The 13,991-nt window shown below is 35.4% G+C and overlaps 1 protein-coding gene across 7 annotated transcripts in view; it reads left to right on the forward strand.

Annotated features, from left to right (window-relative positions):
* Positions 1-13,991, forward strand: part of OSBPL8 (oxysterol binding protein like 8) — a 206,475-nt gene that overhangs the window by 59,487 nt on the left and 132,997 nt on the right. For 5 of the 7 annotated variants that reach the window (XM_031937859.1, XM_031937860.1, XM_031937856.1 and 2 more), the window contains 2 exons: positions 1,425-1,461; positions 11,114-11,251. In XM_031937859.1, the coding sequence (XP_031793719.1) occupies positions 11,161-11,251 (91 nt within the window). In that variant the 5' untranslated portion in view covers positions 1,425-1,461; positions 11,114-11,160. Of the gene's footprint in view, positions 1-1,424; positions 1,462-11,113; positions 11,252-13,991 lie in introns of those variants that run through there. The other 2 variants (XM_031937861.1, XM_031937858.1) reach the window with 2 other exon arrangements.

Here is a 13,991-nt window from a genome sequence, read left to right on the forward strand (position 1 = left end):
TGATTAATTAAAATTAAAATAAAAAATTATTGATTCATGTAGTGGATAATGTATAAAAAAATTTAGAAGAAATATTTGTAAGGATACAACAGGATATAATTTTAAGGTTTTTGAAGTAGCCCCTACATTGGGAAATAAGAGGTAAAAACATTTTTCTGAGAGGCAAAAGCTAATAAAAGTAAAAAAAATCTTAGATTTTCTTCATTCTCTCTACTGATGTAGCCATAATTTCCCATCAAGGCTTTTAAAATAAACTTGTGTCTTATAATTGTCTTGTTTTCTTGATTCTTTTTTCTGTATTACTCTATACTATGAATTTTGTTTTGTACCTTTTTAATATTTTTTATCTGATTTTTAAAAATTTTATTAGCTTTTATTTATAAAACATATGCATGGGTAATTTTTCAACATTGACTCTTATAAAACTTTCCATTCTCACCCCTCCATTGGGTGGCAGATAGTTCAATACATGTTAAATATGTTAAAATATATGTTAAATCCAATATATGTATTGTTTTGTACCTTTAAAGGAATACTAATGTAGCTAAATATCTGGTACAGCCTGAAGGTAACATTCCATGAAACTTTAAACAATATGTCCATGTAATGGTCCACATTTATTTATGCTTTTATTTTGTCTTTTTTAAATATTAGGCTCTTCAAGATCAGTAATTTTATTTAAATCTATACAAAAATTACCTACAGCTTTATACAGGGCAAATGGTAGAATATTAAAAAAAAAGTTTAAGTAAACTGACATACACTTTTATTTTTGTTGCCATGTGAAATTTGTGTCTTTGCAAAAAAAGTAAAATGTTGAAAATAAACTTGTTATCTAAACTGGTACCTAGAGTAATATTTTCAAGTGGTATTGTTTTTGGTCATATGCAAAAATAATCATTAAACAGAGAATTATTACTCTTAGATATTTTAAAGAATGCTGATGTATAAATTAATAATAATTATCAATTTCTTTAACTATAATGAACATTTAACCAATTGTTATTTGCTGTTAAAAATAAATGTACAACATAGCATTTTTAAGTCCATATATTGTCATTTCCATTAGTTTAAAACTTTTAGCAGTTTTTCTAAAGAGAAATACCTTAACTACCCTATCTCCTCAGTAAATTTCTCTTCAAAATAATTAAATAAATAAATGAATGAGAGAATACTGCCAAAAATATGATGATCTTTTGGGGAGACAGATGTATGTTGAATTAAAAAAAAATCCTTAAAAGTTCTTTTTACTTAACATCATGTTTATTAGAAGTGATATGCATGTGCTTTTCTACTTGATTAAAAAAAAAAACAACTAAAACTATTTCTGTTTTCCTTTTCTTTCACTGTTCTATCCTGATGCATATTGCTTTTTCCTGGTGTGGACTATATTTGTTTGCTGCTCAATTACACTACACTAAAAGCATGTTGGTGATGCCAAAGATGTCCATGGGCCATCAAGTAAGTGAATGAAATGTTAATAAGTCTTTTGGGAGCTAATATTTTAACGTTTGTTTATGATAGGCAAGTAAGAATTCTACTATTCTTTGAAGACAATAAAAATAAGGAATAATTTTTATAATTACTCTCAATTAATTAAATGTCTTTTTAAGTTTAGTAGTGAGGGAGCAGTATTAACATAAATATCTCATGGTAATTTTTAGATTGATTTGTTACTTTAGGGCCTCTCAATATATCAATCATTTTAAAGAAAACTGATAATATATAAGTTCTGCTAGTAGGACAGCTTTGGGGAAGTTCTGGAAAGAACGGAATTCCTTTATTAAACCTCATCTATGAATTGACATTTAGAGGTTACTAATTGGTTATTGTTAGCAGTTACTAAAAAAAATGTGATCGATATACTTTCTACAGTATAGAATTGATGAAATAGATGATAATATAATATGAATGTGAAAATCTGTTCTTTTTATTTTGAAGTTTTTTGATATAAATTAGCTAAGAATCCATCAGTAGTTCCTAATCAGCAATGCAGAAATAATTATCTGCAGATTTTATTTATTTTTATTTTTAGAGCAGAGGCTTATCTCTATGAAAGAAAAACTCAGCGCAATCAATGTTAATTTTAGCCACCTTATGTAAAATTTGGATACATAAACAGCACAGAAAAATGGAATTTTACAGAAAGCAGGAAAAGATAAGCACATGCATGTTTGGAAACCAGTAATAGAAGGGAGAAGGTAAGATAAGGATACCTGCCAGCTAGTCAAAACAGCCGCTTCCTGCCCAGCTTAGATTCTGCATGTATTATGACCTTTTGAACTTCCAGGAACAATGTCTGGAAGCTCAGAATAGAGACTTGAGGCAGTATCCTTTTCTTATCACAGTGGAATCCATTAAGCTGAGCCAATCTTTCTTGCTAAAGTTCCATCTATGAGACTTGTGTCAGGAAAGATATTAAATACATATATTTTAAAATTAATATTTATTTTCATTTACATAGAACTATGGATTATACTATTCTGATGAAGCATTTTATCACAGACTTTTAGAATTGGAAAGAATCTTAAGAGAATTTGTAGTCCATCTCTGACATTTTGGTGGGTGAGAAAGTAGAAACTCAAATTAAAGTTTATAGTAAAACTAAAGAAACAGATAAAGAAATCAAGACTCATGATTCCAGATTCTTTGCTTTTTTCCTTATGCTGAGGGTACTACCCAAATTAAAATGAGTTGTCAGAATTTACTGAACTCTTAGCTAAATATTTGCATGTTGAATGTTCAGTTGACTATAAAATATTATGTCTTTTGTATCTCCAAACTCTAAACCTTAAACAGCAGGAAGAAATCAAGAAAGCTCATGTAAGTGTCAGGAGATCTGAGTTCTAATTCCTGTACTGTGACTTAACTTAGTGTCCTAGCTGGGACCATCCACTTAATTCTTAGAGTTGAATCAAAGGTCTCAAATAGTCCCTTCCAGCTCTATTTTAGGCCCAGTAACTTTTGTCTCTTGTTGCTTCTAATTTGTTTGATATGTCTGGATAAAACCACAGACAGCTTGTACCTCAAATTCTGATTCCCATCTAAAGCAGCATTATACAATACTTAAAGGTTTGCAAAATGCCTTGTGAGATACTATCTTATTTTAGTCTCACAGAAATGTTTAAAAATAGGTGTTAATCTTACTCATTTTGCAAATGAAGAAACTGAGGCACATAGAAGTTAATTGACTCACAACTAGTAAATGTCTAAGGCTAGATTTGAATTTATCTTTCTGACTCTAAGTAAGGTACCTCCTAGCTTCCATGTTTTACTAATGGAAAAAGTATAGTACATATCTCACATTTCTGTTTAAAGCATTTGTTTTGATATATAAAAGGCCTTACTTTTGAACATATAAGATTAAGATCCACTCTACAGAATAGGCATTCCTAATCTGGACTATGAAGTTTAAAAAAAAAATTTTGGGGAGCCAGGGTACCTGTATTTCAGTATAATGAAATCTCTTTTGTATTTTATGTATTTAAAAACATTCTTCTTAAAAGGGGTTCTTAAGTTTCACTCAGCCTGAGGGCTCCATGAAATAAAAAGGTTAAGAAATCTTATTCTAGGTACTAGATAGCTATACTCAGTATTGCTTCACTATATTCTTACTTTAGGAATTACCTATGTGTAAAGTATGGTTTAGCTCCTTGGAGGGCCTCAGGATCAGCAAGAGTCAGGATAAATCAAAGTCCTTGGTCTTTAGGGGGAGAAGTGAAGGAGGCAGGCAAGTTGCCACATGGCTTGCCAAAGATATTTCCTGGATCCTGGAGTCTGCAGTCTACAGCCTGTCTCCTCCTTGTCCTACTGCCAAATGATTCTGGCTTCTCTCCCCCACCCTCCAATCCTTGCCCACAATTACCTTAACACCAAACATTCAGCAAGCACTAATGGTGAGGAGAGCCATCACATTACCATCTCATCTATATATATGTATATTGAGCCATTGTCTCACATCGAATAGGTAATTGGCCTTAAGTGCTGTATTGTCTGATTCAAGCATACCTTTTTGAAATTTCAGGCCTCTACATCTTCTTTCTTTTGTTTTAGATAACAAGTGGTCACACCCTGTCCCTGACTTCTCAGGGAGGTAAGAACCCCAAAAAGGAGGTGATCACACCCTCCCTGACTTCTCAGGAAGGGAGATGAAAGCACTAAAAAGGAGATGATCATGCCTTCCTTGACTTCTCAGGAAGAGAGATGAAAAACATCAAAGGGAAGTGGGTTGTCAAGCCAGATATTGTTAGCGGGTTTCTGGGCTGAAGGGTCTTACTAGAAACAGGTATGCACAAATCCATCAGCATGGGAGGTATTACACAAGCACATAGCAATAATAGAGAAGCTATTAATGATGACTCTCCCCACAGTCAGTGCAGACTCAATGTGGTGTAACAAACATGAATTGTACATGCAAGTAGTGATATAACAAACAATATGAATCAACATGGTATTGTAAAAGATTTCCAGAAGTCCTAGAAGAAGGGTATGTAAATAACAATCACACATATATCTCTTTCAGCAGCCAAGAGATAGTCCAATCTCTATTAACCATTACTTTATATGTCAGGGAATCCAATGATCCCTGCAAGTTTTTGAAGTCTTGCAACAGTCTTATCATGTCTCAGGAATCCAATGATTCCTGAAGGTTTTCAGCTTCTACCAATAATCTTTTCATGTCTCAGGGATTCCAATGATTTGTGAGGGTTTTGAAGTCCTGCATCAGTTTCATTAACAAGTTTTGATGTCCATAGGTCAGTTGCCTTAACTGCCATGCTCTTTCAGTGATGGGCACAGTCAGCAACGGAAACATCCAGTGTTTCTTGGGTTTTCTCCTTTGTTTCAAGGGTCTGCTTTGTCTGTCTCCACTGGACAAGGCGAATACGGCTCGTTGGCACCTATCTGATTCCTTCTCCATTTGTGGAGATACAAGCAAACCCTCTCCCCCAAGCAGTTAACCTGTCAGGTCCCTTCCATTCACCACTTTCTGAATCTCTCCATGTCACCTGGCAATTATCTAAAGAGAGTGGAGCTGCTCGCACTGGACACTGCCCTTCTGGTGGGTTATAAAACCTGTCTGCCGGAGTCAATGCATCTTTATCAAAAATCAAGAAGTTAATTATATAAAGAGCTAAATTTAGAAGTTCTCTAGGGTTACCTGTGGCTCCCCCTTTCTTTTGTTTTTGGAGGAGTGTCTTGATGTGTAGTGTTCTTCTTTTCTAAAATATGATCATTCTCTGGGAGCAGACTTCTTGGGGAACTTCTGGGAGCAGCCTTAGTTTCAGTTCAGAGTAATAATCACCTCAAATGCAGCCAGCTGTTAAAAGTTCAGATCTTTTATTGTCTCTTTCAAAATAGCCCGGTAAGCTTTTCTTGGTTCCAAGAGCTCTTGTTGCTTGTCCTTTGCCTCTGCCAGCTTCTGCCTCCAGATCTCTCTGAATCTCCAGTTCTACTGACTCCTGACTGAGGCTTGTCCTTTTATATGCTCTTTTAGAGGTGTGAACTCAAAGGTTGACTCTTCTGAGAGAGTGGGATTGTGGGTTCCTGACTTGTGAATCTCCTCCACTGAACTTGTGAATCTCATCCTGAATCCTGACTTGTGAATTTCCCAAAGTGTGAACTCCAATGAGTACTTAAATACATTAGTGAGCTAGAGAACTTGCTAAGTACCATGTTAAATTACATAAGTGACTTAACGCTTCCTAAGGATTCTAACATTGTTTCTCCTCTCCGCTATTGCCTGTCCTTGAGGATTAAAGGGTATGCCAGTGACTAAAGAAGGGAAAGGGACCTGTATGTGCCAAAATGTTTGTGGCAGCCCTGTTTGTAGTGACTAGAAGCTGGAAAATGAATAGATGCCCATCATTTGGAGAATGGTTGAGTAAATTGTGGTATATGAATATTATGGAATATTATTGTTCTGTAAGAAATGACCAGCAGGATGAATACAGAGAGGATTGGTGAGACTTACATGAACTGATGCTGAGTGAAATGAGCAGAACCAGGAGATCATTATATACCTCAACAATGATACTGTATGAGGATGTATTCTGATGGAGAAGGCTATCTGCCTTTGAATTTCCATCAAAAATAGGATCTCAAAATCCACTATGTGAGTACACATGCAAGATATAAATCTTACCTGGATGCTTTCTTTCTTGCTCTTGAAGTTCCTTAAAGAGGTGATATATATTAGAAGCTACAAATTTGATTTGGGCTGTGGCAATTCCTTGTACCACATCTACTGAATAGACCGAATCAGATAATATATTTATATCTCCTGGATAATAAGTAAGAGCTAGAATGATCACATATAATTCATTCTGCTGAGTGCTCTGAAAAGAAGTTCTGACTACTCTATTTATAATTAAGTCATGAGAGTATACAGCACAAATGTTACGTTTGGATGCATGTGTAAAGATAGTTGGTCCTTTAAGAGAAACTTTAGAAATCTTTTCTTCAAGAATCCATTGCCAATTATGTAATAGTTGGGTTATCTTTAATGGAGACCCACTACTGGTGTGTAAAATTTGGAGCCATGGCCAATAAAATCTGCCATGCTGGGATGGTTTCATAGCATACATTAATTTGTGCATTGGTATAAAAGGTATATATCTTCTCCGGTCTTATCCCAGATAATTGTACTACTAGCTTAATGGCCTTTAATAAAAACTTCTTCCCACAAGCACTGGGTAAGGAGTAAGACTTTGTTCTGGTTGTGCTGGGAGGTTAATCCACTTGTTCACCCACATTGTCTCCTTGATGAAGAACTGCCCAGTTCTACTTCTCTCAAAGCCTCTTGAGGTTTTTGTATAAGCTAGTGTGGTGAGTTTAAAGCACTGTCTCCCCTTAAAATGTCATATAATGGTTGCAATTGATAGGTAACTGGACACTGGACACATCCACTGGATAGCTCCTATCAATTTCTGAAAGTCATTTAAGGTGTTTAGCTTCTCTCTTCTTAAGGAAAGTTTTTGTACTGTAAGCACCTTAGGATATACTTCATATCCTGAATATTGAAAAGGAGCATGTTTTTGAATTTTTTCTGGAGCTATATGCAATTTGTAGTTTCCTAGTGTTTCTATGGTCTTTTGTAGACATGCTTCTAATATTTGTTCCTCAGGTGCACATCCCAAAATATCATCCGTGTAATGTTATTTGTAATGTAATTAAAGCATTTCCAAAAGTAATGTTATTTACTTTTGGAATGCTTTAATTACTGGAGTACGAGGAGCAGCTACATACATTTGACACATAGTAGGACTCTTTTTCACTCTCTGGGCAAAACTGTCCATTCATATCTTTTATAAGGCTTAGCTAAGTTAATGATGAGTACTGAAAAGACACATCTTTTCATATCCTCTTTGTCTAGAGGGATAGAATAAAAACAATCTTTAATGTCTATAACCCAAAGAGGCCATTCTCTAGGGGTCCTCAAACTTTTAAAATAGGGAGCCAGTTCACTGTCCCTCATACTGTTGGAGGGCTGGATTATATTAAAAACAAAAACTTTGTTTTGTGGGCCTTTAAATAAAGAAACTTCATAGCTCTGGGTGAGGGGGATAAACGTACTCAGCTGCTGCATCTGGCCTTCAGGCCGTAGTTTGAGGACCCCTGCTCTAGACAATTGAGTAGGAGATGGAAGTCCAGGCTGAAGAGTTCCCATAGTTTCCATCTGTTCATTTACTTTTCTTAAATCAGTCAACATCCTCCATTTTCCAGATTTCTTTCTTACAACAAATACAGGGGAATTCCAAGGACTTAGAGAAGGTTGTAAGTGTCCTTGGTCAAGTTACTCCTGAATTTTATCACTAGCTAAGGGCCATTGTTCTATCCACACTGGTGTATCAGTTTTCCATTGAAGAAGAACAGGTGAGAGTGTTGGTAGGCCTTCAATAGCAACCCTGCCTAAAAAACCGAAGTACTCATTTGTTATCCTGCTAATCCTAAAATGTCTCTTCCCCATAGATTGATGGGGATTTTTTCAACTTTAACGGAGTAAAACCTCCTGTTTCACCTTCAAATGTCTATCTTAAAGGGGTAGCACTAACTTTAGCTGCTATTGATTCTCCTACACCAGACATATAAGTGTGTGCCTTAATCTTTGGCCAGTGACTGGGCCATTTGGCACCTCTAATGACTGTATGATCTGCCCCCGTGTCTACCAATCCTTCTAATGATATGCCATTTATATAGATAGTGAGCATAGGCTGGTCAGCTGTCACAGCTGCTGTCCAGAATATTCCTGGATTCTGTTGCTTTCATTACCCTCTCCCTTCTCTTACTCTTTCTCCTCAGGTTTCCTAATCTGGCTGCTCTTAAAACTTTTAAAACTTCTTTTTTTAAGAACTTGTAGGATTCTTTAAATCCAGTTGTATTGTTGTATATATAGAATGTTTCTTTGGAAATTGAGTCAGGACCTGTAGAGGGCTGGAACTATGCACTGAGATCGTAACTGCCGAGTGCTTGAGGCTAACTTCTGATTGGACGATACTCTCTGGTCATATGCTTGGAAAATGGTCCTTTCCACTATCTATACTGGCTCAGTGATTGGTGTATAGAGGATTGTAGCAGGGACTAGGGGATGGAGTAAAGCTAGCCAGAGACACACTCTCGGCATTGATGAGGGAGAAGGCAGTTGCAGAGATTCTCTTCCATCCCTTTCACTTGTACCTCTAAAGACCAAGAATAAAGATGGACTTTTGCTTATCCTGACTCTGGCTGATTCTGGGTGTCCTGGGAGCGAGCATGATCATAAGAAGGACCTTTATCATTGTAATATTCACAAAGTTGATCTCCTACTAATTTGCAATTATCTGCCTCTATTTCTTCCAAGGGGACATGCATTCTAATGTATCCAAGAGTCCACCAGTCTGCTCCCAAGTTACAAGCAAACCTTGCCTCTTTATTAGTCTAAGTATGCTTTCTATAGGGGTGGGGATAGGGGAGAATCTTTTTCTAATATCTGCACATTTCAAGTAGAAAAGGAAAGTTAACTAGTTTAGCTCTTAACAAAGTCAGTTCCCTGTTTATTTATCTTAATACTCCCCCTATTTCCTGGTCACAGGGAATTCTTCAGTGAAATTAGGGTCCTTGGTCCATGTTGGGTGCCAAAATGTAAAATAAAGGCTAGTTCCCTGGAAGGCCTCAGGGTTAGCAAGAGTCAGGATAAATCAAAGTCCTTGGCCTTTTGGGGGAGAATTGAAGGAGGCAGGCAAGCTGCCAGGCCGCTTGCCAAAGATGTATCCTGGATCCTGGAGTCCAGTCTCCAGCCTCTCTTCTCCTTGTCCTGCAGCCAAGCAACATTGGCTTCTCCTCTCTCCCCCTCCAATCCTTGCCTAAGATTATCTCAACATTCAACATTCAGCAAGCACCAATGATGAGGAGAAGCCATCACATCTTCATCTCATCTAAATATGTAATGATGAAAGCCATCACATCATCATCTCATCTAAATATGTATATAGAGCTATTGTCTCACATGGAATAGGTAATTAACCTTAAGTGCTCTATAGTCTGATTCAAGCTTGCCTTTTTGGAGTTTCAGTTTTCTATACCTCTGCCCTATGAAGATCATCTAAAATCTTTTTTTTTTTTTTGTCTTAGATTCCACTTAAATTAAGGGACGATATTATGCTTAATCAGGCTTTTAGACTTAGGCATTGCTGTGGGCTTTCATTAGTCTCAAAATAGGGTCCACGTTGAACATATATTCTAACTTTCATTACAGTTAAATTTCCCTGTGTGGTTTCTATTTTACTTTGAAGTTCACTTCCGTATTTAGTGGAAGCCAGTAGAGGGCACCATACTTTAATCTCTGTTCTTTCTGTATCTATCGAAGTCCTTTATAACTTAGCCCCCCTCCTACTTTTCCAGTCTATCCTACATTTGCCTTTTTTCTCTCTCATTTGATTATAAGTTCCTTGAAGATAGGACTTGACTTCTACCTCATTCTGTATTTCTGGCACTTAGCAGGCACTTAATAAATGTTTAATGATTAATTAATATTTTATTAGTTCAGGTACAAAGTTGACATAATGACAAAACTAAAATTGCAATAAATAAATTACACAACAAAATGTTGGTGTCTGACATTTTGTTTACTGTATAATTATATGGTTTATATTCAGAGAATATTTTAGTGCCTTTTAACTAGGCAAGTTGTACAAGGGGTGAGGTAGTAGAAGTAATTAAAGAATAGGATTTCTGATCTTTTCTGAATAGCGAGGCACTGTGCACTACCATTCCTACACTATTTGGCCCTCTTTGCGGTTATCAGAAGGAGAAATATTCAGTAACATCTCAGTTTCTCATTGTGGTTGGAGAATGGGATAGTCCTCATAACTGGACTTTTCAGTTAAATAAGGGCTAACACTTATCTAAGCAAAATTATCCTAGGTTTTTTTGCCTCTTATCCCCTATAATGGTAAAATATAAAAATTGATTCATTTCTCTATTTTATATTTTTATAAATGTGATATTTATTAACCTATTTCTTCGAACTGCTGTCTACCACCAACTTGTCATGTGATTTTTCTATAGAATGTTAAATATTTATTACTTAACAGTGCTTTGAAATTCTTTATTCAAACTCTGTACCCATACTCAATTTTGTTAAGATGAACTTTTGAATATCCTTTGGGCAATTAAAATAACATTGTACATCCTCCCTCTTTTCCCCTTAAACCATTTATAGTGTTGTAACTGGTTAATTTTTAAGTAGTCAAAATCTTTTTTTTAAGATGGCATTTTGGTTTTTTGATTGCGTGTGTGTGTGTGTGTGTGTGTGTGTATGTGTTGTGTGGCAACTGGGGTTAAATGAGTTGCCCAGGATTACACGACTAGGAAGGCTTGGGTAACTGAGGTCAAATTTGAACTCAGGCCCTCTTGACTCCAGTGTCAGAGCTTTATTCAGTTACATCTCAAGTCAAAACTCTCAAGAATATTACACCAAAAATGGCAATGTGAATCTTTAAGAGAAGTTAAAAAACAAGTAACCAGGAAATGGAGAGGGACTATATACCACAGGAACTAACATGCTGCTGTAAAGTTATCTGCTTTTCCTTTTTTTCCTCTAGCTTTGATAAACAATGATTTTCTTTTTTTCCTCTAGCTTTGGTAACAAACAGTGATGATTCACACCTTCTGACCTCAGTGAAGATGAATCAGCGACAGGGAAAAGAAACCTACTTAACTCCAACCAAAGATTTGCTTCAGCCATCCCTGAGTCCAGGAATTGCTCATAGTCAGGGTGAGAGCTGCTAATTATTAAACAGTAATGTGCAGTTTTTTGTTTTTGACCATCTTTACTTTTTTGATTTTTTTGCTTTCTCTTTCAGAAATAGTACTTTTAATATAAGTGAATTCTGTGAATTTTGTCTTTTAATTTTTATCTTTCCTTTTTTCTTTTCCTTGACATAAATAACTTGTGTGCCTTTTGGCCAGTTTTATAAAGCTGACATTCTTCTAGCTCAGAAGCATCTACTTTAATATATATTAACCTCTTCCACTGTGTTGAGAAGCAGATACTCTTGCTCTTTAAAATTTTATATATGTAGAGTTAGTATCCAGAATCTGCTACATATCTAAATAATAAGTAAATTTTGAATCCTCGTCAACTCTTGATAATCACTCAAAATCACACTTTATTTTAATTTATTTTCTTTTTTTTAAATGACACTTTGTATTTTCTGCCTCGCATATAATGAAAAATTAGTTTTTCATTTGTTTAGAATTTTATGATGTATTTTTCAAAATCAGTATTATGGAACAAAAGAGAAGTGAAGTCTTTGGTATTATGATGATTATTTTATGATTTTATAGAAGAATAATTAAATAGACATTTGAAAAGTTAATTATCTATAGAAAGACATCATCTGATAGTTCATTCAAGGTCTGCTTTGGGGATATTAAGACCTCACTTCACTTTTAGCCAGTAATACGTGCTTACTTTGTGCCTCAGACAGGTCATGTAACTTTTGTATCTCCTAGCTTTCTAAGATTGTATGCTATAGAATGGTTGTTACTCTGCAGTGGTAGTGGGAGTTTTCTAAGAGAAACTATGTAGGTATATGAAATCATAATTTTGGACACAAAGATTCATAAGTGTCATCATAGGACTTGAGCATGTTTGGGATGGGAAATGTGAAGATATAGTTTCATAGTTTCTGCTCTTGTTTATTGTTTTCAAGGGATATCATGTTTTCTCTCTCCATTTGTGCTTTTTTTCAAAATTAAAGGTACTCAAAAAACTAAACTTTTAAAACTAAAGGTAAAAACACCATTGCTTGATAGATAATTCCCATTTAAAATGTATTGTAGGAACAGGAGTTTTTATCCTACAAAGGGACATTCTAGGCTTTCCTGGGAGTGGTCACAGTTAGACTGTCACAAGGGCTTTCTTGTTATGATCAGGAGCACTGCTTTTAACTTCAGGGCAACAGGATCTCCTTGTTTTAGGGACAAAAGGAATACTAGCACTTGTGGCTATATGGCCAGGAGACCTTCCTGGGTAAAGACCAGAAGGTAAAGTAAGAAAGCAGTGACCGCACTTCTCCAGGGATACATTATCTTGAAGCACTTGAACTTGCCCATTCCCAGAACTTTATCAGATAGCAGCAGAATAGAGAAACCTGAAACTTGGAACTGTGCCGACCTACCCCTAGATGAGAACTGTAACATATACTTCAAAGTCAAAAAAGAGACTGGGAAAAATGAGTAAACAGTAACAAAAAAGAACTTGACTATATTAAAAAAACTATCATGTGGCAGGATACAGCAAGAATTCCTGGAAGAATTAAAGTGATGAATGGAAGAGGAAAGAATGAGAAGAGAAATGAGTGATGCAAGAAAATTGTAAAAATAGAATGAATACTTTAGTAAAAGAGACATAAAAATATTAAAGAAAATAATACTCTAAAAAACATGATTGGCTTAATAGTAAAATAAGCACAAAAATTTGCTGAAAAAAAGAAGTCCTTAAAAAGCAGAATTTTCCACGCAGAAAAGAGGATGCAAAAACTCGCTGAGAAAAATAATTCCTTAAAAATTAGAGGGGCGCTAGGTGGCGCAGTGGATAGAGCATCAGCCCTGAAGTCAAGAGAATCTGAGTTCAAATCTGTCTTCAGACACAACACTTCCTATCTGTGTGACCCTGGCAAGTCACTTAATTCCAATTGCCTCAAAAAAAAAAAAAATTAGAATTGGTAAGCTAATAACTCCATAAGACATCAAGAAACAGTAAAAGAATAAAAAAAAAAATGTGAAATGTCTCATAGGAAAAGTAACTGACCTGGAAAACAGAGCAAGGAGAGGGAAATTAAGAATTAGATTACTAGAAAGATATGATCATCATATTTCAATAAATTTTAAAGGAAAGTTACTTATATATTTTAGATCCAGAGGGTAAAATAGAAATGGAAAGAATCCACCAATCACCTCCTGAAAAGAGATCCCAAAATGAAAATTCCCAAGAATATTATAGCTAAATTCCAGAGCTCCCAGGTCAAAGAGAAAATACTTCAAGTAGCCAGAAACAATTCAAATGGAGTTATAATTGGTATTTAGCATTTTGGAGTATGATGTTTTGGAAGAAAGGATTACAAGCTAGGATAGCCTGCTCAGCAAAACTGAATATAAATCTTCAAGATAAAAGCGGGGAGGAATTGGGGAGGAGATGGTGGCATTTAATGAAATAGAGGAATTCCAAGCATTCTTGAGGAAAAGACCTGGGCTGAAAAGAAAATTTTCACTTTCAGGATTGTAGAAGAATAAAGGATTGTAGAAGAATCAGATATTCTTCAGCTGAAATAAAAACAGGCATGAGTAGCAGTCATGATCTTGGACAAAGCAGAAGCATAAATAGACCTTGTTAACTGTTATAATAAAGAAAACGATATTTTGCTACAAAGTACCATACAAATAATATTGAAGATTTTTACAGGAAATTTCTCTCATAAAGGCCTCAGGTAGATAAAGAATTTGGTCAAATT

This window comes from Sarcophilus harrisii, chromosome 5 (assembly GCF_902635505.1).
Source record: "Sarcophilus harrisii chromosome 5, mSarHar1.11, whole genome shotgun sequence".
Taxonomy (NCBI): Eukaryota; Metazoa; Chordata; class Mammalia; order Dasyuromorphia; family Dasyuridae; genus Sarcophilus; species Sarcophilus harrisii.